The sequence below is a fragment of the Varroa destructor genome, unplaced genomic scaffold (assembly GCF_002443255.2).
Source record: "Varroa destructor unplaced genomic scaffold, Vdes_3.0 BEIS01000004.1, whole genome shotgun sequence".
In the NCBI taxonomy this organism is placed as follows: Eukaryota; Metazoa; Arthropoda; class Arachnida; order Mesostigmata; family Varroidae; genus Varroa; species Varroa destructor.
Genome location: NW_019211457.1, coordinates 21801867 through 21827921, shown reverse-complemented (window position 1 = coordinate 21827921; position 26055 = coordinate 21801867). Strand labels below are relative to the sequence as shown.

The window sequence follows — 26055 nt, the reverse complement described above, 5'->3', positions numbered from 1 at the left end:
CTCGTGATATTGCTGTTGAGAATTTCAGTGCATAACAATTAGGAACGTGTTCAAATTTGTTGGATCAATTGAACCTCGACCAATATAGAGTGGTTGAATCGAGTAACTATTTCACTAAGGAGATCACTGTGATATAAACGCCTGATTAGTGTCAAGCATCTACACCACATAGATAATACAAAATACTATTAGTGCTGATAATGATGACGATAATCACAAAATATATCTACGTAAAAAAATTATCTGAGCAATTATCATTCGCTAACTTAGTTCAGTTCACAGTTATTTAACTCAAAATTGTACTATTCTTATTAGCACAAACAACACACGAATATTGTTTCTGCAGTGAATGCAACCTATAAGATTATTATTTTGCCAATGCAACGCTCGTATTGATAACTTCTATAAAAGGTAAATCATTACATTAAAGTTACTAACAAAGTCTGATTTTTCGATATCTATGAATAGAGACACAGCCGTATTTGCAGAGCCGCACTGCCGGTCATGCCCCATTTGATAACTTACTACCACAGTATTCGACAGCAAAACGCCTGCAAATGCAGTTTAAGCATGAATGTGACAGAGGTTGGCAGTTTTTTTGCTCTATAGGAAAACGCTGAGAGGAAACAAGAACTTATTTGCCTAATAGTAAGAGAGGTGGCTGATTGAGAACACTCCTCATGCATAACTCAGAGTTGGCTGTGGTCCAGCTGGAGATTATGAGAGCTTCCTTTCAAAGCATTCTAGTGTCGGAGCATCCACTGCCCGTTGAAATTCCATAATACAACAGAATCTGTACTGGAGAACATTAATCACGCAGAAGGCGTCTTCAGTAAAATAAAATTATTGGATTGTATAACAAAAATACAGTCTTAATACATGTCTTGAATGTATTGTTTATCGATTTTACGGAAACGTTCGGCTTTGGATCAAGAACTGTAATTTGAGAAAAGACAGCCAGTCCGGGTGTCGTCTTGAGGCTTTTGGAAATACTTGAGGTTATATTTTGAAGGACGTTGCCTTAGTCTACGGTGACATCGAGGAATGACCAGGTATTTAGAAAAGTATGAGATGAACTCAGGAAGAGAACCTATTCTCTCTGCCTTTCTTTGTTCCGATCAATGGTCTTTGAGCTAAAATTAAAAGTGGTATCTGTTCGTATATATGATTCCCTGCAAGAATTTAGTACTGTTGTTAAGTAAAAACAGGTTTACTTTCTGTAGGCCACAACGACATTGACTAATTATGTGAAGGAAATTAGTTCGCAAATATATACGTAAGACGAAGTAATGAAACTTCGTTGAGAAGAGGCACCGGCAGCCATTAATAAGCTAAAGCTGGAAACGAAACAACTTTTGCAACACATTCATCTATCTCGAGGGTCCCTTTGTCAGCCATAGTTTATTCAATTAACACAATTAACAAAAAAAAAAGGTATGATAGACCTTGGTGGCATCCACCTCCATCCTATCTTAATAATTTTATAGTTTACTCAATTGGAAGGTGCCTCTTACCGCTGCATACAAAAATTCGAGTACTTAGAAAACATTTTTTCTCAATATACCTATCGGCGCAGGACGAAGTAAAATCTAACCCACTCAGGGATGTCACTTTTTATCACTAATTCGTTCAAGACGTTAGACCTTGTAGAAACATACGTGTATGAAAGATTTATCAGAGAATAGAAAAAAAGTGGCGGACATTGGCTTCATAAACAACCACCATAGCCGGAGAGATGTTTACAAAAATAAATGATATGTGGTTACTGCTCTTTCCATGTACGGCTTTCACTAAAAGAATTGTAAGATATAGGAATATCATAAAGTAAGGGTAACTGTAAATAGTGTGGTCATATCTGCTCTTGATGTCATGCCGATGATTAATACCCTAGCACGTAGGTGAACAAGGGTAGGCGTAGATTCACAGCAATATAGTTTAAAAGACTTTATAAAATAACATGTTATAATATGCTATCAATGCTCAGTGGTTTGTATTATATATTTGGATAGGTAATTAAAAGCATGCAAAATATGTATGAAGACTTTATGCAACTTTATTTGTGAAACGTCTTGCCTTATCATTAATGACATATTAAAGGGAGTGAGGTTATATCGGACAACGATTACGCGGGTCACTTCGTCTTATTCTATCAAAAAAACGTTGATTTGAAATGTTTTATTTTCCGTGTTTTACGTTCGATACTTGAGCCGTCAGGCATTACGTAAGATGGCTGACTCCCGGCACGAAATGAAAAAGCAGATTCAAACTCAGACCACTACATGTCCTTAAATTTAGCAATCAACGTTGTCCACTACCCTATCACAAGGACATTAAATATATATACTACTAGATTTTAAAAATTTTTAAATATGTCAAGAATGCATTGCGATTCGCGTTGCTGGGTTTGTCCGAAGCAAACTGCAGGTCTTATGCTTTATAGAAGTCACCGCATCCTGCAATATTACACGACCAGTCCTGGGTGCTATATGGGGCAGGATGAGGTAAAGCTATATGAGCCAGCCTTATTTCGGGCTAATATGAAATAAAATGTCATTGCTTATTACACAGAGTAATTACAACAACTAAATTGTCTTACGACACAATTCATCGTAGTGGGCACACGCAAAATGCAACATCTAAATTAGAACGTTTCTATGTTTTGCGTCTATAGTGTATCTGAATAAAAACTATGTTTGATAGTCAGTTTCATTCAATATTATCATAATTTACTGCTCGCAAATCAATTCGGGAATTTAATCGCTTAGAAAGTTATTTTCAGAATATTCCTTCTGTAATCCACAAATAATACTTTATTAATTACTGTTTGTGCGTGAAAAGGTCTTGGTGGTTATGAGTCAATAAAGATGTTGCTTAAATACGCTACATATAAGAAATTCTAACAGAATTAAGTTTTCATACCTTACCAAAGGTTTGAGGAAGACAAGGGCTTCAAGCGACTAAAAAGTCCACAAAGAGCAAAAAGCTTTAAAAAAAATTAATCATTAGAGCTTATCTAGACGACTCAATTAGCAATTAAAATTTCGCTCTCCAAGGTGGCCGTTAATATCTACACAACAAATCCAGGCGTATACAAAATAGACCTTTTGAATTACTTTTTGAGCCTTTTAAATCTAAAACCTGATGATACTGTTCACCGGATTTTTCAAAAATTGCATAAAAATTGCCAATAGCGTAGATTGTTGATTTCCGGCAAAAAGAAAGTTTTTGATCAATGTATGGACCGGATAATAGCTCATTTTTGCCAAAATTGCAAGAGCAACGCATTGTTTTCCATAATGGCTAGTCTTTATTTTAATGAAAACAGGATGCCTTTCGGCACCAAAGTGCCGAACAAATGCATGCCTTTATGACAAACAGGCCGCCAAAGCTTGCTTCAATTCGGGTGCCATATCTTGTATATATGTATAGAAATTTGATACAAATGTATTGTTTACTTATGTAGCACCCTTCTAAAACTTTTTTTGGAGGAAAATACGTTTTGAAGGAGAACGCTATCGCCAAAATGGCTTAAACACTGTATCCTGTTTTTCAACGCTAGATAATGTGCGTTAAACGATCATTTAAAACAACCGATTTTAGTACCTATGTTAGTATAGAAGCTAGTGCTTCTAAAGAACAACTGATATCACAATTATTAGCTCGTTTTGTACAACATGTTGTAGTGATTGCTGACTCAAAGTGGTATGTACATACGAAAAAGACGAATGGAGACAAAAAATCTCGAAAGAGTACAAAAAGCAGCTGCCGCCGTTTTTTTTTGCACGCATTTTTTATCAGGAAGACAGCTAACGAGTTTAGAATGAGCAAGTTTTCCTTGCTAATCTTAAAACTGTGTCATACAGTTTTACTTCTCTAACGTATTTAATCAAAGCAAGACATCCTTTATTTGACAGTAATAAACCCTACAAAACCTATTGCGCGCGAAGGAACGAAAATGGCTGCTCAAGTGACGTTACAAGGTCATGAAATTCTTGCTACAATGCTTGTTTTTGTGTAAGCAAAAATGCAGTTCCGTCGTATTTTATGTTTTCTAAAGTACACTTCGAGAAGCACATGATAATGGATGTACCACTTGAAATCCAAGGTTTTCCAAACCCGTCTGGGGAGATTATCAAAAAAAGAATTCGGAAATTTCCTAAAATGTTTCGTTGCCACCATTCGTAGTTGCCTGGAAAGGCCATGTTTGCTAATTGTGGATAACCACGAGATTTACGCAGGCCTGAGTGTGCTCATGTTGGCTTTGGAGAATGGCGTTCATGTGGTTACACTTCCTCTATATTGCTCGACTAAGCTACAATTCCTAGGCAGCCCTTCGACCATTAAAGACTCCGTACAGCTCAGCAGAACTTTGCTACTACTTACGGTAAGATCTATGATGTTAGAATGGGCAAAAAGAAATACGTATGAAGCATTACAATAACAGGCATTGCTCACAATGTTTGTCATTTGGTTTTGAAGGACAGGTATCTTTTTGCTGAATGAAAATGTATTCGCAAAAAATGACATTTCCTCTAATAGCACAGGCTGATAATTAATTGAGGCCATTAAGGAGCCACCCACTGTCGTTCTTACAAAGTAGCCTGCATCGTTGAAAATAGAGACCCTATTACGAGCAGCTGCATAATCAATTACCAATCTACCCAAAAAGAAAGAAACAAAGCTCATTGATCACCCGTAAATCTCATTAAAAGAATATTAACATCTCCGTTTTTGAAAAGATAGGTTCAGCTGTCCGCTGGGATTAATTACATTTATCTATACTGTTCAGACACTATGCAAGGCTTTGTAAACATGTAAGCAATAATAGTATTCAATGTGGGAGCGGAAGGGCAGAGTGCTTAAGGTTTTGAAAATAGGACCGAAAGTTTGCGGTTAACGAGGAGAAACAAATTTTTTAAAATGCACTACGATAAGCTAATTCATATTGCTACAGCTGAGACGGAACTATCATCGGACAAGTACCGATCTGAATGAACGCTGGAAAAAGAGGCAGATAATGTCCTGCTAATTGGACGACACTATAATGATCTATTTATTGCCGTCGCTAAAGGAACAGGCGCGCGAAAGCATAAAACTGCAGCCAAGTACACTTTAACAGGCGGGTTCGCTATTTCGGCTGTAAGACCATTCATGTCGACACACTGGGGTTGTTCCGATATGAGGCTAAATAATAATTTGCGGCAGATTTCTTGGGAAACGAGTGAATGCTGCAAACCCAATCACCTCGCTTGCAGAATTGCGGAAAATTAAACTCCCCGATCTATCATTTGTTTTCGGTTTGGCCTGGTAATTTTGCTACAGATACAAGGATGCGACTTTGTTTAAAGCCGTACTGTTCTTTAGGAAGTTTCTGATATTCAGAGCCAGTTTTCAAATTTGCCCAGGCAAAGATTTTTGAAAGATTATTTCAAGTAGCGAAGAGATAGAGCTGGACGATCACAAAAAATGTCAGAGCTACTTGACACTATGTTTAAAATTTGGCACGACGTGGTACTCTTAAAGTCTTGGGGAGCGTACTATCATAATATTATTTATAACAACGGCTATGTCAGGTCAACGCAGTAACTGACTACAGTGTCATAGGACAAATTTCATGTTAGTTGTTGCAGAATGTAATATAGGCAGAAACATAACTCAGATATATTCACTTGAAGTAAGGTCGGTTGCGAGGTTTTACTACAAAAAGTTATTCAATAGTTCAAGGTAACTTCAATATATCATATTGATAATTTTATGACGCTTGTGTATTTGTATTAATGATGGGCAATACTATTCCACGAAAATGCTGTGTTGCAGTGCCAGAATTATCCGAAACCGAGTTTAATTAACGTTACCTAAAAATGTTTTAATACATTCAGAATTATATTTTGGTTTAACTAAGTGTAACTACGGGTCTTATTACTGTGCATATTTACGATCCGCGAGGATGAATGGCGCTCATTAAACGTCGTAGTAAAAATATAGAATCTTGCGTAAGATCAATTTAAATGTGCACAAGTGTTACAAGATTATAATTATACAAACGAGCGAAAAATAAACAATGTCATAAGATCTAGTTTATTTTGAACATCAGCGTCAAGAGCTAAAGTGTTTCGACTTCCACGTCAGAAACTGCGCCAGCAATATATCAAAGGACTGACTTCCAGCCCGAAATAAACTCTCTTTTTCAGGATTCGCGCCTTTTGTCCAGTGGGCAAAGCTGCCATTTCCCCATCGCAAAGACCACTTTTATAATTACTGCTACAAAAGGTCGTGAGCTCCACTTTCCGCTTTTTAGCCACGCATCTTTTGTATATGTACCTTAAACATGACTGGGATAGTGGTAGCATTTTTCCTCTCTTGTAGGAGACATGTCTTTCTTGCTTACCAGACGATGTAACGTTCTGATGTCTCAAGCGATGATCACTACCATTGTGTGCAAGTTCTCCGTATCACTAGCACGTGAATTTTATGTGAGCTAAAGTTATTCTTTCGCTTCTAGCACCTTTTCGCCCTTTATTTTGCCACGAGGATAAAGCCTTAACACAAACTCATTACTGTGGGAATACCTTAAAAAAATTCTGCAAAGCCTTTTGCACTAATATCCGAATTCCAACAATTCAAACATCCACAAAATTGAGCTGTAATGTCAGTATCGCTACCATAACCATCTCCGAAAACGCACATTCAAATACTAAAGTCATAAATACATAAAACTTATAAAGACTTATAAAAAATTATAAAGAGTTATATAACGCGATGTGATATCACAATTTTTCAATGCAAACTTTGTGTCAACAACCCCGTCTATGTTATATCGCGTTCAACCATATATTGTTTTATATAATTATATATAGCCATATGCCTATTATTACGGTCCCAAAACATTGTATATACTGTATTTTGATTGGACAAGTCTCTTTTGATGGTACAATAGCTGGTGCTAATTGCTTTAATTTACAGCAAAAGCATGTTCATTTCATCTGCATTCGCAATGATGTTGGTGAAGATGGCGAATTTTATATTCAACAGGAAAAAGCATCTGCACACCACCACGAAAATCTTTCAAAGAAATGAATTAAACAAAGGGGTTTAATAAAATATTCTGCCTTTTCCCCAGATATAAAACTAATGGACTTCTTTATAGCAACATTAAAAATAAAGTTTACATTAGAAAACTTACAACAGTGTAAGAATTAAAAGCTTTAATTTAAAAAAATGCGCCTCAATACCAAAAGTTTGTTTCATTACTGTTACCCATTGCTATCAGCGGTGTATAGACCAGAACGGTATACCTTTTATACGTCTGCCATAAAATTATTTCATCCGTACTTTTTTTTCATTTTAAATGTTTAACGATACAAGTAAGAACTGAAGTGATAATCATGCAAGCTGTGTACATTTTCTAAAACGTCTTTTATATATATTAATTTGATTTGTCAAAAAGTAAGAGTTTTTTCAATTGCTCTTTTTGTCTTTGATCCTTTTCATGTCCGTTATAATTGTGCGGCAAGCCATTTTATTTTAAATACATGCTCCAGAGATGGATCTTTCAAATGGAAATCTTATTTACCGGGGACAAGCCAGCAGGATCTGTTATACGTACATTGCGTTTCATTGTATATCAGCCTGCTAAATGATGGAGCAAACATGGCGGTTGATAATCATCTATACGTGGCCCAACTGCATTGAGTGAACGAAGCTACCCACCTGAACTTACCCACGCAAGACGAAAACATTCTTTTACATGTCCATCAAATAGGACAAGAAAATTTCTAGTGAAATGAATTATCTAATATACCTGGGAAAAGTCCTAAAGATTGGTAACAGATCGTAAAGAATAAATTTCTTACTTGAAATACATGTTTGTTCTCAAGTGAAAAAGTGCCAATACTTTTTTTCTACATATATATATATATATATATATATATATATATATATGTATATATATATATATATATAAAAAACGATTCCGAAGATTTGCGGCCCGCAATACCACCTATTGCCGAGCCCCTTATTGAAACGGCCAGATGGAACAGAACGTCACATCTGTGTTATTTCTGAATAAGATTAAATGCGAATTGAACCGACAGACATCTGCGGCAACGTTTACTCTATGTTACCTATGAGAAAACAGCTTTAAGCGTAAGAAGCTTTGACTCCCATTAGTTGAGGAAGCATAACAAACGTTTTGACGTCCAAAGGCTGTACGCTTTGTCTGTCGTTCATGCAACAAACTATTAATATCTATTAAGTGCTGTTAATATTAATTTTAGGCACATCAAATGATAAAGGAAGTCTCTAGAAACTATGGGCGCATGTTATATGATGAAAAGTTTCTTATCATTTTTTATTTTAGTTACTTCTGTCTATCACTTTTGCTTTTGAAAGAGCATCAAAAATACCAGTATGTAAAGCACCGAATGTTTCAAGTAATATTCGTAAATCGTAATTGGTATTTACAATTACTGTATTGACACTTTAGTTTGTCCTATGTGTCAGTCCTTTGATTAACACAGTTTTGTCGCGCAGTGTTGTTAACACATTATAATAATTGTAATCCATATATGATTTTTGCATTTGAGTAACGCTGATACACTAGTGTCCCCAGCAGCTTCCGCTGTAAGCCTACTAATATGATTCTCATAATATTGTGAGTTGAAATTTTATGCAAATTATAAAAATTTCCCATGACATGAGAAAAGGGTTTATGATATTTCTTTACTGTCTAATTTGGTGCATGGTCTTACTATATTAAAAATACATATTCCAAGGCTGAGTTTTCACTATGAGCCCTCCGCGCGCAGCCAGTCCACCTCTGGAGTTCTAAACAATCGCTTATAGAGTCTAATAATCGTAGTAATAATCGTTGGGAGAATTTGAGCACACACATGTGAGACAAATACATAAAGCGAATATAGATCTATGCAAATTAATCTAGAGTAAAACGCGCTTATGAATAGCGCTAGTTTATGTAATAAAATAATTGACTTGCATTTGTACAATTCGTCTTCTTGCAGCTATCTTCATTACACACCCTACAATATAGTTAATTTCAAAATAAACGGAATAAGCGGAGCATGTGTAGAAAATCTAGTTTCAAATATCTTAAGTGACGGCAAGGCACACACCTGTTCTCCGCCAAAACCTCCAGATGATATGGAATCATTCAAATGCAAACTCCCACCTCCATTAGTTTCCCTGGAAAACAAAAAGCCAGTTTATAGCGCAGCCCGACTAATATTTAAATTTCATTTTTTTAATAGTTTAAACTCCATTGGTGACAATATGGACGTTCGCTCTCAAAAGCTTCAAAAAATCGGTAGTAATAATATAATAATAATGATTATTACTATCCTTATTATTATTAATATATTTATATATTTAGCCTACTGTATTAGCAACTCCAGTTGCGTTGACTTAACGTGTTTCTCTTTTATTCTTTAATTATTGTTATCCCACTGCGGCTAAATAGACGCTGCATTTCTTTTTGTAAACTGTTACCAAGAGCGACTAATTTAGCTTGCAGCTTACGGTCCACATTTGAAGTGACATGCTTTGAAAACTTCTGTACAATTCTCCGGTATCCTAATGGATTCCATGGTCCCGATTACATTTGAAATAAACAGGTATCTAACATTGAGCTTGGCGTGTATCCTCTCTGCATCCGTGTATTTGGCTACCTATTCCGTAGAGGAATCGCTGTGATAAATCTAACAGCGGGGCAATTCGTATAGAATAGTCATGACCCACAGTAAATATTTGCTTCAAACCTATAATAGTAATACTTGCAAATATTTTGAGGTTATCCATCTAGCGCTAGAGTATCTCTGCTATAATACTGTATGATTTTTCTCTCTTCTTTAGACTTCTACCAACAACCTATTGTGGTTTCAACTAGCATCCATAGGTTAAGCTTCTGATAAATTGATTTTTTGACAGCATGATTAAGATTTTGCCGGGTTCCCGTGATAGTGCAGTGGATAACGTGATTGCCTGTTAAACTTAAAGACACGTAGTAGTCTAGGCTCGGATGTGGGCATAGATGCACTTCGTTTCGCGTTGGGAGCCAGTCGTCTGAAGTAAAATCAAACGGCTTCAGTGCCTGACGTAAAACACGAAAAACATTGATATGGATTGAGCTTCTGCATCATCATATGCCAATACGTAAAATTCAAAATCAACAACCATATCAACCAATTTTTTTAGGGCTGCGTCGAGCAATCACCACACACTGAACCACCCTACAGTACCCTCCCAAGGGCAAGATTAATGCAGTCGATCTTGACAGATCGTCCTGCTGCGCACCAAAAAAGCGGATCTATTATATACCAAAATAAAAGGGTAGACCCCTTGTAGTTATATCATATTATGGGAAAGAAGGCTGTAGTATGATTCTTATAGTACGATATTACAAATAGTATAAAATGCATTTCAAAAAGAAAGGCCAACTAAGACCAAGAGTAGACCCAGAGCAGTTGTAACGACTTTTGTTGCATACACGGTAACTTCAGCTCCGTCCTCAACTACAAAACAGGTTTCGTTCGGTAATACCCCATCCGTCTTTAATTTTTTACTGATTGTAAGGGCGATCTTAGTAAAAACTCTGTGCAAGCTATGACTGTACGTTATTGATTTGGAACCATATTCTTTCTTCAATGCCGTGAGATTCGGATTATTATGATCGTGTTGTGAGAAGGAGGTCGTGTGCCGTTTAAAATCGTTTCTAGAACTCGCGAGATTTTTGTAAAAGTTATATGTAGTACGTAGTAAAGTGCGACCTATCAGCTTCGAAGCCCAAAGCACATGTGGAACCGTAGTTAGAATGATTATTCGTTGGGAACGAAAGGCATGCGTTCGAATTGAATCTCGAAAACTTAAAACGTCCTGTTTCACTTAAAGAGACAGACGGATCTTTACTTTTAGCTCTTGTTCTGTGTTCTCATTAATGAATGTAAAACAATCATTGTATAATAAAGCGAGTGTTAAAAAACTAAGTCGCTCGTGACTAGCCTGCTTTGTGCTGAGTCATTTCTCTTAAACAATATTGTTAGAGCTCGGACCATTCCTTGGAGCTAATATGCGCGCGGTTAAGAAGCTCTTAATACACCATACATTACGAGTTTATGAGCTTGCTGTAGATCATATGGCTTAACCTGGAATGCTTTGCTTGGTTTACTGGGTTCTATTAATAAATATAAAAAATATGATAGATTAATGCCAAAATCTCTAGTGCGATCTAGATTTCATATATTGCTTGGAGCCGATTATGTTATTCCGATAGCCGATTATTCCTTAGAGGTTTCACCAAGAGCCTTGAGGTTGCCCCCCCCAGAAACTGCCGCCAGGAAGAAGTCTTTCAACAGGTGTTGTTAACCGTATCGAAACGCAATGCTGCCTATAAAGTAATAGCTATGGAATGGAGCTCTCTATTCTTATAAAGGTCTGTCAATGTGTAGCAAAAGCGTGTTTTTCACACTGTCAATCTATGCAATTTTAATGGCTGATAGGCTGACATGTCTCATAGAGGTTATACGAAAAAAGATACGAGTAATTAATGTTTCATAAACACTATGCTTACTATGTTTTAGTTTATGAAAGTGATTGTTTTTACATGATTCTCGGAACCTCAAGCTACAATATGAAGCCGGACTTTTTCGAACATTCTGTAAGGGCACTGCATTATGAAATACTATCTACCCCAAGCACATCAGGAGCAGGAGCATCAGTCAAGCGGATTTGGGAAGGTAAGATAGTAGAAATATCAACTATTGTTTATGTACAATTTTTTAAGATATTTGATATTTATATGATCAAGATTATACCTCGAATAATTTTTGAAATTTGATTAAGGATTTCCAGAATACAGTCTCTCCAGATATTCCAGAGGAACACGACAAGTCGAACGTCTAAATGTAGTGATTTTTCTACAAAATTGCCTTCTGGCGTACTATCCATTTAATTCTTGACTCATTTGCTGCCTTAACATCTTAATAAATAACATCATGTAATCAAGAATCGAAAACTTTTTACAGTCCTTAGCCGATATTATCATCTACCCTTTTTTTGGCATTAACAAAGCTTGTTCTACATTGCGTGGCAACCTGGACAAGGTGTTATCAGAGCTACTACTTTTCTCAAACATGAATATAACGACAAAATTTAGTTCTGCTAACTATCGGATTCACCATGCAATCCTGCATGTAAATGTTTTGGAACTGACCAAATTGTTCAGTGCAATGTTCAAATGATAGATATAAAAGTGTTAAAATATTCATGTCTATCTGTATAGTATAAGCGCAAATCGTAACTTCAGAAAAAAAAATCGATTTATCGAAAATGAGAAATAAGGTTAGTCTTTGACGAAGTATCTCTTAAAAATCCATGATAACTCAACGGATATTTAAATTTGCATTGTCGTCAATATAGTACGTCATTCAATAGCTGGTAAAAATGGTCTTAATGCTTTGGTAAAGTCAAATATACCCAGCGTATTTGAAATTTTGAACTTCTGGATTTTTTTGGATCGTTTTATTTCACAATAAGTAAGCAGCGAGGTGTCAAATTCCGAGGACTTTTTCAACATGGAAACGAAGAAATACTAACTGTCATTAAATATTTCTACTTAAAGTTCTACAACCGATAAAAATGTGACTGAATTTAGCCTTAAGTGACCTTCACATATCGTCTACAAAAATTTTTCGTTCGCTTTTTAGTCTTCATGGTATTTGAGGGAGCACACATTATAAACTACTCTTTGTCATCCTAATAAAATGCTTTGGGAAACGTCTTTAACATAAAAATAAATGAAGGTGTTGATAATGGAAAAGAGGTATAGTGTTGCAAGGTGATCTTAGTTCTGAATTTCGTGCTATATTTGATAAGATCTGCGCAAAGTAACTGCCGCGCTGGCTCACGAAAGATCATAGCCAATGTACCTAGGATCTTTCAAGTGACACCTTAGAACTGTCCAAAAGAATATAATTCAGTGCCTGCGTTTAGTTATAAATGGAATACGAATCTATGGTTATTCTCCTGATTCAATTATAATAAATTCCCGAATAATTAAATAATAATTATAAAAATGATATAAATTCCTGTAGCAGCTGCTGGGTATTGTGGAGCCATTTTGAGCCACTTTAAATCACTGCTATAAAATGGCCTCACGTGAGCGAACAAAAAATGTCGCTCTACTAGGGCAGTGCCGTCCGCAACTAGCAATTTTGAAGGTTGTTTGATTAGGATGATTAAAATAAGTTAAGCCAAGCGTGACAGGCTTACTTACAGTGCTTGGTATACATATTTACCAGAGACTGGCAACAACCTTCCAGTTTCAAAGCGAAAATTTGTAAGAAGGAAACCAAGACAACAAGCAATTTGGAGTCTCTTTTTAAACATTCTTAAAATCGTTTTCAGGAAAAAGTTCCAGTCTAATTTATGGGCAGGCGAGTAGCTTTATTAGACGAATATATTTTGTTGAGTTTTTTGAGTTCCAAAAATCGCCTAAATATGTTTTTTAGAGACCAATCTTATTTTCTCTATTGAATATAAATATGAGCTTTGTTTACAATTTGTGATACACTATTAATACAAAACTTCTTTGGCCTTTTGGTATCAATACAACTGGTGCACACCAGATTTTACTAAAAGGAATAACAGTTAAAAATGTAATATAATTCCCATTCAAATACACTAATTGCTTTGTAAGATAGTAATTATACTAAAAATATATTTTTAAAAAGCTAATTTTATTTAATCAAAATAGCTAGTTTCTTTTTAATCGATACGACCAGCATAGCCCACGCGGCGTGCAGTCTATATTTATCATCGAGTGATACAAGTCAAGTACTGATCATTCAAAGCCAACTCGTTATTTTCAAAGACTCAGAAGGCTAGTGCTATGACGAAAGAACGGGCCGGCATATAAACACTAGAAATTGGTTTGATTTGTAGCGCCTTATTTAGGAAAGAATGCCGAGCGCCACTATCATGCAATTGGTAGAGTTCAGAGTAGTTGCCGTGCCATCAAAGCAATTTAAATTCGTAATAAAGCGTTACCACAAACATGGAATAAATAACGGGTTTTTAATACTAACAGGGCACAACATGAAGGATCATAATACATCTTTACTAAATACAGCAGTAACGAATGGTGAAATTGATTAACGTATCATGCGTTTAGAGGAAAATTATAAACTACAAGCGAAGAAGGTGTAAGGTGAAATAGAGTGAATAACAGATAAATATAATAACTACAGATCATATGTGAAACGAATAATAATTTATATTCGCCTTGAGAAAATAACTCGTAAATTGGATAAATCGTCGTTCGCGTTGAACGTTGAAGACATAAGAAATCGTGCGTATTTGGTGGCCCAAGGGAGCTCGTCTCTTTTATTATTTCAAAAAGATCGAATACCTTTGGAAGTCTAATTCGCCTGATTTCGACCGAATGATAACGCAGAAAAACAAAAATGAAAAGAATATTCTTCGACTAAGCACTTATCACTATGTAATTCAATCAAAAAATTTAACTGATATGAATATTAATTTCTAATCAAAAGGTTGCCCTTCAGGCTTCACGAAATATTCGCCGATAGTCCAAAGCATCAATTTGCACATGCATTTAGCATGACATAAGAAAATCTTTTTATGATACGTACGCAGGGATATCGCACAAACATAGAGACAAGCTGATTGACAAATTTTAGTTTTGTTGCTCAAGATAAATCGCGTGAAATGAAGTTAAGAGAGTGAAGTATGTTTTCAGAGGTTAAGAATATTTTTATTTTAAGACTAAGGTATATAATTGCGCCAAATGCGGGATCAGCTTTTTCGGTGACAATTGGTAATTAATTAGTTCAGCTAAGAAAAAGAAAGCGTCAATTAACTGACAAAGTTGTAAACTACTTTGACAAAAGACAAAAGGTTTTTGACCATGAGAGTTCAGAGTTCATCGAAGCGATCAACCTTGTTGGAAATGTAGCTAGTTAAACGAAGCGATTTTTTCGGCAGTCTACACATTAATAGGACCCAGGGCTCTCGTTTTAAATTATGTGAATATGTCCATATGGAGTGAAGAAATGAAAACTTGCGGCTTATTTTTTGCGTAGAATTATGCGTTCGCTTTCTTCGGGTCCCCAGATTTACTTAGAAATTAGGCCAAAGGGTCGCCGAATTCCTTCCAGAAGGGAATTTTTGTTTCATGAGTTTTCAACAACGTACGTTGCTCTATGATAACAATTCAGCAATTCTGAAAGTATTTACATCGTTTCTTTACTAATTGGCCAAGGTTCCAGACCGCTAAATGGATAACTACATTGTAGAAAACGCTTGCCCTACATCTGACGTAGGAACTTGACTGTACAGCAGTAATATTTAACTTCTCAAAACTTCTATCTGCTTCAGTATATCTTTTCAATAAACACGGACTTTTAACACGCTTGACAAGCGGTATTTTTAAATTGTATGTCTATATTGAACAAATGTACTTATTTGTTCATATGTTTACACAGTTGTCTGGTAATTTCTTACCCGAAAATAAGCTTTTTTTTGTAATCAGTCACCTTTTGTATTATCATTCAAGCAAATCTGTCTGATGTAAAAGAGCGACCACACACTATTGAGAGTCACTGTCCATGCACTCAAAAGCATCATGGATCGGGACAATCATCAGCCAGCAGTACCACGGAAGAAAATCCATTACCCGAGAACGACAATTGCAGTTTATGTTAAAGACAAGGTACTGTTCAGCTGGGATAATCCTTGTTTTATTCGATGGAGAGCTGATAACCCGGCTACAAGCACGCGGACTTCGGAAGTGTTGACAACAACGAATTTACGTTATGGTAACATTATGCAACATATTAAAATGCACAAGCGGAGAATATAGAGAAACCTAAAGAAAAGGTACATCTGCATATTTTTTGGAGTGGAATTATTGGGGTTTAAGGCACAAACGCCTTCAGGCCTGCTAAGGACATTTAGAAAGTAGCTATTTGAGCTCACGGCGAATGATCTGTTCGTACTTCAACATGGAAGTGCGAAAATAATATAGAATAATAAAACTGCGTAAGAAAAAATGAACATTATTAATTTTGCGACAATGAATACCTGTGACGGTTTTGATGCTGCGGTGCAAAATGATGACCTGTACTCGATGCAAGACCTGAGAGGGTAGTACTACACATTGTGAGTGAAGAGCTGTTCTGTGTACCTCCGTTTCCGCTTCCAGTATTTCCTACAGCGCTGTTAGTGTAAGGTTGTTTATCATCACTTTCTGGATGTTGCTGACCCTGCGTATTACTGTCCATTGCTGGTAACTTTAAATTAAGCTTGTTTTTTCCACTGTGCTTCATCATGGCAAATTTTTTTGTTTTTGTTTGTTGATCTTCGGTTTTTGGTGGTTTTCCTGCACCAGATAGCACAAATACAGAAAATCGTTTTGTCGGAGGAGAATATTTATTTATTATTGATTGATTAATTTCATACATCACGTACATCGAGGGGCATATTGGAACATAATGACAAACATTTATTTGTGAATCCTAAGTTTCGAATATCTAAACTAAGTAGATTTTGACAATTCTTGTTTGGAGGTACCCAAGTTCTTGAAACTTCTTTTCTAGAAGACTGTAATTTTCTTTGCTTATTAGTGATAATTGTTTAGTATGTAGAAACTCGCTTCCCTTAAATGACACTTTTAATTAGGTTCTGCATTATAGGCATAGTACCACTAAAAAACTATAACTTTTTTCATTATGTTACGACTTCATTATGTTTCATTATGTTACAACTGTTGAAATCGGCTAAGCATATTCGAATCTACGATACTTTGCATTTAGGTTGTCGCCACTAGCAGCATTGATAAGAAGCGTATTCTATTATATAAGTGTTACTAAAAAAGAAACAGTTCTGTTCCGATAACCGGTGTGCCATACAAATGTACCAATTAACCCAGTCCTAGTAATATCTAAATATCTGCAATTTTGATCCACATTCAAATTTATCGACATCTATAATGCTACTGATTTCTTTAAAATCCTTAATGAATACCCTTAACACAATTTCGCTCACCACTAGTGATATTTGACGCAAGATTAGCAAAGTAACTCACGCTGATCGTTGAGATGAGATGAGAGAGAGCACCAAGAGCAGCGACCGACTGTTTGTAAGTTATCTACCAGTGGCGGGCGGCTGGTCTGTCATAAACACAAGGAGATCCTTTCAAGACGTCTTCTGTAATTTAGCGAGCAGAAAGTGCGGAATGTAATGACAGCATCCGCGTTCTTGTACAATAAAATTATGACCATTAAGGGCATGCGTTAGATCGAAACACAATAGTCCTGAATATATATAATTCTAATCAAACTTTTAAAGCATGGGCTATCTTAATTTAATTAATATAATTTCCCCAATGTGCATTATGCTAAATAGGCAATTTTTAGACTTATGGCAAAACATTTTCAAGAACCCGCAACAATACTATCGGTGCTTTCGATTTTTTTCTGATTGAACAAGAGCGTACAATTTGAAAGTAGTAACTGGGCATGCATTTTTAACCACTATTGATGAGTGTCCAACTTCGCTTGTTTTAGTAACACAATTGAAATCAGAAACAAAGTTAAATATTTTCGAAAATTAAGGATATCTCAAAGTAAAAGTCCATCCCGGAGTTCTTTATAGAAAGCGGTAGCCGTATACATAATTAATCCCGGTTAGTTTAAGCCTCTTGTGCCAGTCCACTGTTCTATATCATATAGGTCCCTAGTCATACTAAAGAATTTGTAATAAACAGAATTGTAAGTTCTCTATTCAGTTATGAAACAAGCGTACAGTATAATAACAAAATTGGCTTATTAATGTAACTCAGAAATTGAGGTTTAGGTACATACGCGTGCATACGCGGCATATGTTAATCTGTTCTAACTGTTGTGACCTTTAAAATTTGTACACTAACCTATATTTTCTTCAGTGAAGAACGACCAAGGCCCATCTCGAACGATAAATCCCTTGCTTTTAAGTAAAAATGGTCTCTTCGTTCTGCGAAATTGATATTTTCCGTACTATTAGAAATCTGTTGATATTTTTCGGCAATGTTTTGTCGTATTTTTTTTAATGTATTTACCGTAAAGCTTTGAGCACGGCTGCGTCCAGTAGCACTTACTTTGCTAATATATATGTATATATATATGTGTCGATTTACTATACTACTATATTGCCTGAAGTGACGCCTAACAACCTAAATACCGGATGTGAAACTCGAAGCATTTTACTATATTACTCAAACAGGACATGTATCTGTCCGACCCAATCGCCCTCGTAACGCTGACCTTTTTGTCAGCTAGCAGCTTCACCCCGAGGTGGGCTGTGCGTGAAATTTTTCTGAAATTTGGTTAGAAGCAATTCCTCCTCCCATAAATCGTAATTCTGATTCTGGGAAGTGACCTTTTAGTGATTATTCCACAATTGTTGAGCGTTTCTCAACAAGTTCAATTGAAAAGCCGTTTCTTATTTCAGAACATGCCTATTTCTCATATTTCCAAATTTGGTAATAGAATAGTGATGAAATGTTGAAACTGATGTTCTGTTATTAATATTAGAAATTGATTAAATATGTCAATATGGAGATTGAGAAACGGAATTATTTATTATTGGAAAACACGAAGGGTACTTTGACTCGCTAAAATTATGATTACAAGAACACTTCAATGAAGCAGCAAGTTTACTGTGCCAACAGAGTTTCTTTGGTCCTGCACACGTTTCAATTATTATTTCAATGCAAGTCTCCCAAAGTTTCTTTCTGTTTAAAAAAAAGAATTAAAGTCCACAAAACAAGCACAACGGTGTGGTTTGGGGCTATTTAAAGATGTAATTGTTATTTTTAGCGACGTGCAACAGGTATCAAGATTATACAAGCTTTTCAATGAAAAAACCGGGACTCTTTTATGGCGACGGATTTGATGTTTTGTGGGCACCATTCAGCACAAATGCTCTATCACATCGCACGGTGGTTCTGCAGAAACAACTACCGACCAACTAATTTCAGCATTTTCGATTTCACTTTCTGTTTGCATTAGAACGCACTACAGAATGTCAAAAAAAAATGGAAAGTTCCTTCCGCAACGTTTGCCGGTATCACCTGTTTGGTCTTGCACCCCGTTAACACGCTACATTCTTCCACAGAAAGAACTGTGCACAGTAAAGCCTGGTCAGGCTTAGGTAAAGCCTCAAATTAGCGCCTCGTGCACGGCCTAAGGTTAACCTTAGAGTTAACAAGTAAAGTGCTACATGGCAACTGTAACAAAGCTGTAGGTTATTCTAACCAGAACTAATCACTCAATAAGGGTAACAGGATAACTGCACTAATGTAAGGAAATTACAGAACCAGAGAAATAGAGTTACTATAGAAGGATAGCTGGAAGGGTATTAGAATTAGGTACTGTAGGATCTCAAAGCAATTGCAACACTACAACTGTAGAAGGGTAGGGCTGCAGTTGAACTATAGTTTTCCTTGGGTTAGCTGTAGCGCAAAGCAACTTCGCTTGCAAGTTTATGGAATAACTGTAGAGGAATAATAACTTTTTAAGATCTAAAAAAAACATTTGACAGTGTTTACAAAAGGTGACTAGTCAGCAAAGTACACTCCTTCGGCCTAAATAGCTCAGCCATAAAACTTACCAGCTTATACTTGGCCAGTAGAGGTCAGGTGGGACAAGGCCTCAAGTAAATTAATTCTTGTCAAAATAATGAATACATGTAACGAACCGTGGGGTTCAGTTACGATACCTATCTTATTTAACATTTTGATAAATGACCTCCATGAGTTCTATACAACAACCTCTGCCGCAATACAAACAAAACTAATATATTGGAAGTTTAAGTGAACTAAGCACGCAGGTTAATTTAGCTGCCTAATGACTGCACGCTCAACAATAGAAATTTACTGAAAATGTTAAAAGAAATCATTCACAATCATACAACTTTATTGAAGTACCCACTTTCGCAACGATAAGTTACTCTTATTGTCCGTAAATAAAAGATGTGAATACTTATGGGTACTTGGGAGTAATATACCAAGCTAATCTTAAATATGACATACATATTTAAGCTATACAGTAAAAATTAAAAATCGGTTGTGTCATATTACGTAGATTAAGGAACATACCTTAAGCCGAATTTAGCAGAAAAAGTACTTCTCATTGATACAGTTTTATTGCTCAAACAGCGTGATTTTATTCGGAGTAAATTGCGAAACAGATATACAGTCCATCACCAGTTTCTAAAAAAGTCCTAGAAATATTTTCAGGACGCAGTATTTACCACCAACACAACTTAGCATGTTAACGAAAGTTTCCATATTTGTAGCCTTTACATGTATTATTAAGTTATCCGCACGAATAAATGCAAATTAAAGATTGGGGTCACCTTATGACTAACTATCACTAAAAGCCTATTAGCTTATTGGCTGGAAACAATGACAATTTTAAGTCGAGCTGTTTATGCACATACAAGATATGTGCAGTGCGTTAACCAATTAATTTTAATTGGCACATTTATTTCAGAAGATATTTCTTTAGTCATTGGAACAGAAATACAGGCTGATTGCACTAACCTGACAGAATCACTAAGAGTAAGAAATTAGCAGAAACAAGATGATATGGTTACTGACTCAAATGGTTGCAGCAAGATAAAATAATAAATAGAATGAATCAATTATTAAAACATATTTATCTAACAGCTGTTCTAGAGGCAAGACTGTCCCTACATTTCAATGAGAAAACAGGATGAATATACAATACATTGATTTGACCAACGAAGTATAATTACTGTAAATAGATCATGATATTGATGCTGCAGGAGATTTTCAATCGGGCGACCATCGGTTTGCAATCGAACCTTCGTCCATGGTTAGCTAGATGTGATGCGAATGAGATAAATTTCTATGAGAATGAGCTCATATATAGCAGCAAAAGGTAACGAATTAGGTAGGCTAGAATAACATGTGTACTCGACTTATAATTTAGCTTAGTCTGAAAGTAACAACGACGAATCAGATAGTTACATTAAAAGAAAAAATATGGCGCCAGGTAAATTCATCATTAAAAGTCGATTATATATGATCGACTATCTGTAACCTCTAAATCATATTCTTAGAGTAGTCGCTTTAAGATAATGTTTTGCGGCTGACTAGTGTTTCATCCTGGGGTGGGCTGAATGCCTTTTCCGGGACATCTCTTTCCCCCATAGACCATAAATGCAAAGTAAGGCAAGCCAGCGATCGATGGGAATTCGTGAGATGTTTATATGGGATAGTGGTTTATTTCTTAAGACTCTATAGGATACACACAAAATTGAGTCACACTTATGTTCTTCACCTGTCAATCAATTCGTCTAATTTATACTTGAGAAGAGTGACAATATTATATATCTTTTATTATAAACCTAATTAGCCTCCTACCGCTAGAGGATTAAAATCAAATTTCAATAAAAGCAACACAAGCACGAAGGGAAGCCCGTAGGTTCATCTAGTATCTACTAAAGCCCCTCTGTCTGCTTGTCTAACTTAAGTCGTCTGTGCAAAGTACTCGTCTTTTTTACCAAGTAACAGGGCCACAAGGAAGTTGCAACAGGAAAACACGGTCACTACAGCATGCTAATAAGATTAGAGTAGCTAAGTAAGTAATCGTTGTAGCACAATAATGCGATCCAAAATAACGAGGTTACTGAAAAGTATAATGAATTGATTGAATCGGTGAAAGAAAATACTGTAACGGGACAGCTGCTACAAGAAAACACAATTTTCCGCAACAACGACAGGTTTAATGAAAATTGCTACCAAATAATTATAGAGATATAGGCCTGCTATTAAGTCGCAGTACATTATAGTGACCTCCGTATATAACCAATCCAATTCGTGTATGTTATAATAGGCTGACGAAATAAGAGCTAAAGCTGCAAACGAGCTTGGTGGAGCGGGATAATTGGTAATAAGGACGGTAAGAGCAAAATAAAGCGGTAGTAATAGAGGTAATACCAATGTGATAAATGTTGATGTGTAGTCGAGTTTTACATTAGGTCGGTCTAGTTAAACCAATCAATAGCAAAAATGACTTAAAATATACTTTAGAATACGTGGTTCCTTTTTATCAGCTGATTTGCAATACAGATATTTTAGCCCATTAGAAGTGTCACTATACTATATACTTATAAAGTGTGAAACAAATAGAGACTTTAAAAACTTCTTCACAACTGTGCTGGTAAAAGACCCTTTATTATTCGACAAAGTTCGATGTAAGTTGCTAACATTTCAAACAGAGCTCTTAAGAACTGAGAAGTTCTACAGAGTAAAATACAATATTCCTGTCTAAAAATTGCATAGATATTATGATGTTTGCATCTACCTATGCGTCGCATGAATGCAACTCATAATACTAAATAAAGAAAAATCCGTTTCAAGTTCCTGATTGCCTTACCAAAACTGAACCTTTCAAACCAAAATTGAGAGCATGTAACTCAATGTTGTGATATCTATAAAACTGTCTCTACATCATATAAGCCGCTGCATGTTGTGTTATTCTGTAATATATGGACTCTTTCTTACTAACCGTTCAGACTCTTTGTTGTATTCAACACAATTCAGATCACAAGACTTACTGCACAATTTTAATGAATAAAGAAAATTATTTGAAAAAAGTTTGTAACTCGAAGCTGTCCCTGTATTTTTTCTCCGTCCTTCGTTATCTCCGCATTAGAGTCGTCACCGCCTTTTAGATCTATCGTAGCTATGTAAGCAACATTGACACAGATGTTTAATTGCTGATCGGTCTCAGTGTCGTGATCATACAGTTTGAATCAACTCCTTTGATTACCCATCATGTTCTCAGACATGGATTATGCACACCTAACTGTTAAAACAAATGATTCCGACAATGTTTGAATTTTTTATTTCCTATTACGTAATTTATGCTTTTAAAGCCTCATTACTGCAACAGTTTAAAGTGCAAGTAATAAAACATACATAAATTCATACATGTTTTCCTCTACTTCTGTTCGCTCCTTGTGTGGGGCCCTAATTATGTGTAACCTGTTCGTTAATTAATAAACATCAATTATTACGCTATGTTTCTGTACAAATTTCACCTCTTTTTAGTAGTCACTATTCTTTACCGAAGACGAAACGCTTTAAATATTTCAAGTTATACGTCCGATACTTGAGCCATTAAATACTGCTTCATTACCGTATTTTTAAGTGTAGTAAGCAAACATGTTATCACTACACTATTGAGAAGACAAGATAAAATGCGCTGACATGTAGCAAGTCCTTTTTTTACACTTTCACTATTTTTATGTAATAGGCCAGCTCTTCGCATACAGTGTGCCGCAACTTCCAACTTTATAACCTATAGGACTATACTAAGTCACGGCTTTTAAATAGCGCATTAATTGCATAACTACAGGACGCTGTGTAATGATGAAATATGAATGAATAGATTCTTTCGGTCATCACACAACATGCGTGATTTAAAGCCCGCCAATTAGGTACTTCTGGCGGTTTCTCTTACTCCGGATTTGAATCTATTGACGATCATTTTCTCAGTACCCTCTACAGCGATTTCCTACCAATGAATCATAAACGTTCACAAGGAATTCGACTTTAAAGTTATTCTTTCACCGTTTACTTGCTTGACGCTAAAAATGCTTCTTTAATTCATAGTAAGTAATTCCAACACAGTCAGGTGTCGACTGCTAAATATTACTAGATTGTTCGGAATATTTTTAACTTTTAACTTTTTGCGTTCTAACTTGGATTAATCTATTCTTATTTAAGCAACATGTAATTGCAATAGTTCTGTCTATTAACGCACGCTTTTGTCTTGATAGCGAAAGACATAACTCGATTTCCAATATAATTTGTTTTCAAGACTATTTGAAACCAGTTTTTGTAATTCCAAATGCAGATGTCTTATATATATATATTGCTATATATAACATTAGTACGTTTTATCAGGCTTTTATTTTTCGAATGATAATTGATACGACTAACGCATATTTTAAGCACCGTAATAATCATCTTTTCATGATCTGAGATTACAAATACAGCAGTTACTCAGGCGTGTGAATGCGTATTCTTAACTAAATCATAACGGGCTTCGCAAGCTACACAATACAAAAACGCAGCAGAGCACTACCCATAGCCCCACTTCTCACAAGTCTACTTAAAGCAGTTTTCTGACAGTTAATTCCGTTTTTCTTAGGTATTACCTGGTGTTTATTTTGGGCGTTCTTTCATTAGTTAAAGCAATAATAAAGCTAATGCATTCTCTTAGTTTAAATCTAATCGATCCGCTTCATATCAGATATTGATATATTGATTATAACCTTTATAAAGATTTTGGGCAAAATAAATATTTATCATACTTACTGATCGCTTGTCCTATTAATCAAGTGCCTCTTCTGTTAACTGCCGTATTATTTTGATTTAATACTTGCTTGTTCTAATCTCCCTTTTTGTTACTCTTTTTAACACTAGTCACTGTTAACACGCGGCTCATGATCCATGAGCTCATGTTATAATCATCGTTTCCCAGTACTGCATTAATTTTTATTTTGTAGTATCGCCAGGTATTTTTTTAATCAGGGTCTCTGCTTTGTTTTACTACATTTTTGACGACAAACATATGCGTATATTTCCACATCATCAACACTTCTCTTAACAAATATTGACTGGGCTTACCGGTTGTATATTAAAGGTAAAACACCTTTCGTTAACTCTAGTTCTCAATTTATCACTAAATCCATTGTAACTTTAATCAAGCTTCATTTCTCCATTTTCTCATAATAAATCTTGGTAGTGAACTACTACTATTTACTACTCTATTTGTTACACCCTTACCTGAATTCCACCAGGGTCCCACAGCAACTGTTTAATTTATGTTAGTACAGATGCAGGACATCATCGATGGAAATGGAATTAAGCATGACTTGTTATTCAGAATTAAATAGGTGTGGGTTCCACCAAATTAATGCATTTGCCTATAGAACTTTGCAAGAAACTTGTACATAAATCTCGACTGTGAAACTCCTTTTCTTTCCGCACCAATGTCGAGACATGTGACGTTATAAAAAAAAATTTTCAAAAATGGATGTACTGATAGGCAAAGAATATTAATCGTACTGCCAAAAAAAGTCGATATAAAAACGCAAAAAAAAACTGAAAGAGCTGTCAACGGTAAGCAAATGGGTAAATATTCATGATTTACCAGTATTTGACATACTGCCCGAATGTAATAGCTAAAAAGTACATCATGGCTGTGTAGTATCTTATGGAACAGCGCCTCAAGCACTCAACATATACGATCCGAAAGAGAGCAAAACAATGCGCACTGGAAACTGCAGTAACTGCTGGATAGTTGCAGAACTAGGTGAGATCATAACGTATTACTAAGCAAAATCTGCTCACCGACCGCACGGGCTCCTATTATTGCTAGAGCAGAGATGGTCTAGTAGTGTATACATCGATGTAACACGTATTTTAAAAGTCGCAGATAGCATGATAATCAAAATTAGTTAATCTGTCCTGAGACAAAAAAGGGATCGAGTCACAGATACCGCTTCCAAATATTTTTGAAACACGGGAGTGATAAACAGGAATAAAAAACGAAGGTACAAAAAGTAGATCTACATGTATATGAAAACCTTAATTAATACCCACATAATCCAGAAACTTAAGCACGTACCTGCCACAAAGACAAAAGTGTACGTAAAGCCTTTAGTGTATACCAAACATTCATTACAATTAATGTTTATATACGCTTACAAAGGAACTAAAGTTTTCAATAATAAATTAATTTTTGAAAACGGTACGCGGTATTTTTTAAATTATTAAAAATCTTAGCATTAAAAACCGCGTTAACTTAGGGCGAACGCAAAACTCATTGGATAAGCAGTTATCTGCTAAATACTATGGTGTAGACTGTAAAATTCGTCGCTGACTCAACCTGCAATTATCATTATGAGATATTTTTGGACCTTTTTTTCCTGCTCCAAAAGGCT

The 26055-nt window shown here is 35.7% G+C and overlaps 1 protein-coding gene across 5 annotated transcripts in view; it reads right to left on the bottom strand.

Moving 5' to 3' along the window:
* Positions 1 to 25776, bottom strand: part of LOC111249660 (dual specificity mitogen-activated protein kinase kinase 1-like) — a 40313-nt gene extending 14537 nt beyond the window's left edge. The window contains exons 1-5 of one of the 5 annotated variants that reach the window (XM_086988189.1): positions 25740 to 25776; positions 17960 to 18042; positions 17117 to 17238; positions 16114 to 16411; positions 9132 to 9201 (exon numbers count right to left, since the gene is read on the bottom strand). In XM_086988189.1, coding sequence (XP_086844315.1) covers positions 9132 to 9201; positions 16114 to 16361 — 318 coding nt within the window. In that variant the 5' untranslated portion in view covers positions 16362 to 16411; positions 17117 to 17238; positions 17960 to 18042; positions 25740 to 25776. Of the gene's footprint in view, positions 1 to 9131; positions 9202 to 16113; positions 16412 to 17076; positions 17239 to 17959; positions 18043 to 19141; positions 19314 to 25739 lie in introns of those variants that run through there. The other 4 variants (XM_086988191.1, XM_022803815.2, XM_086988192.1 and 1 more) reach the window with 4 other exon arrangements.
* Positions 25777 to 26055: the final 279 nt, after the last annotated feature.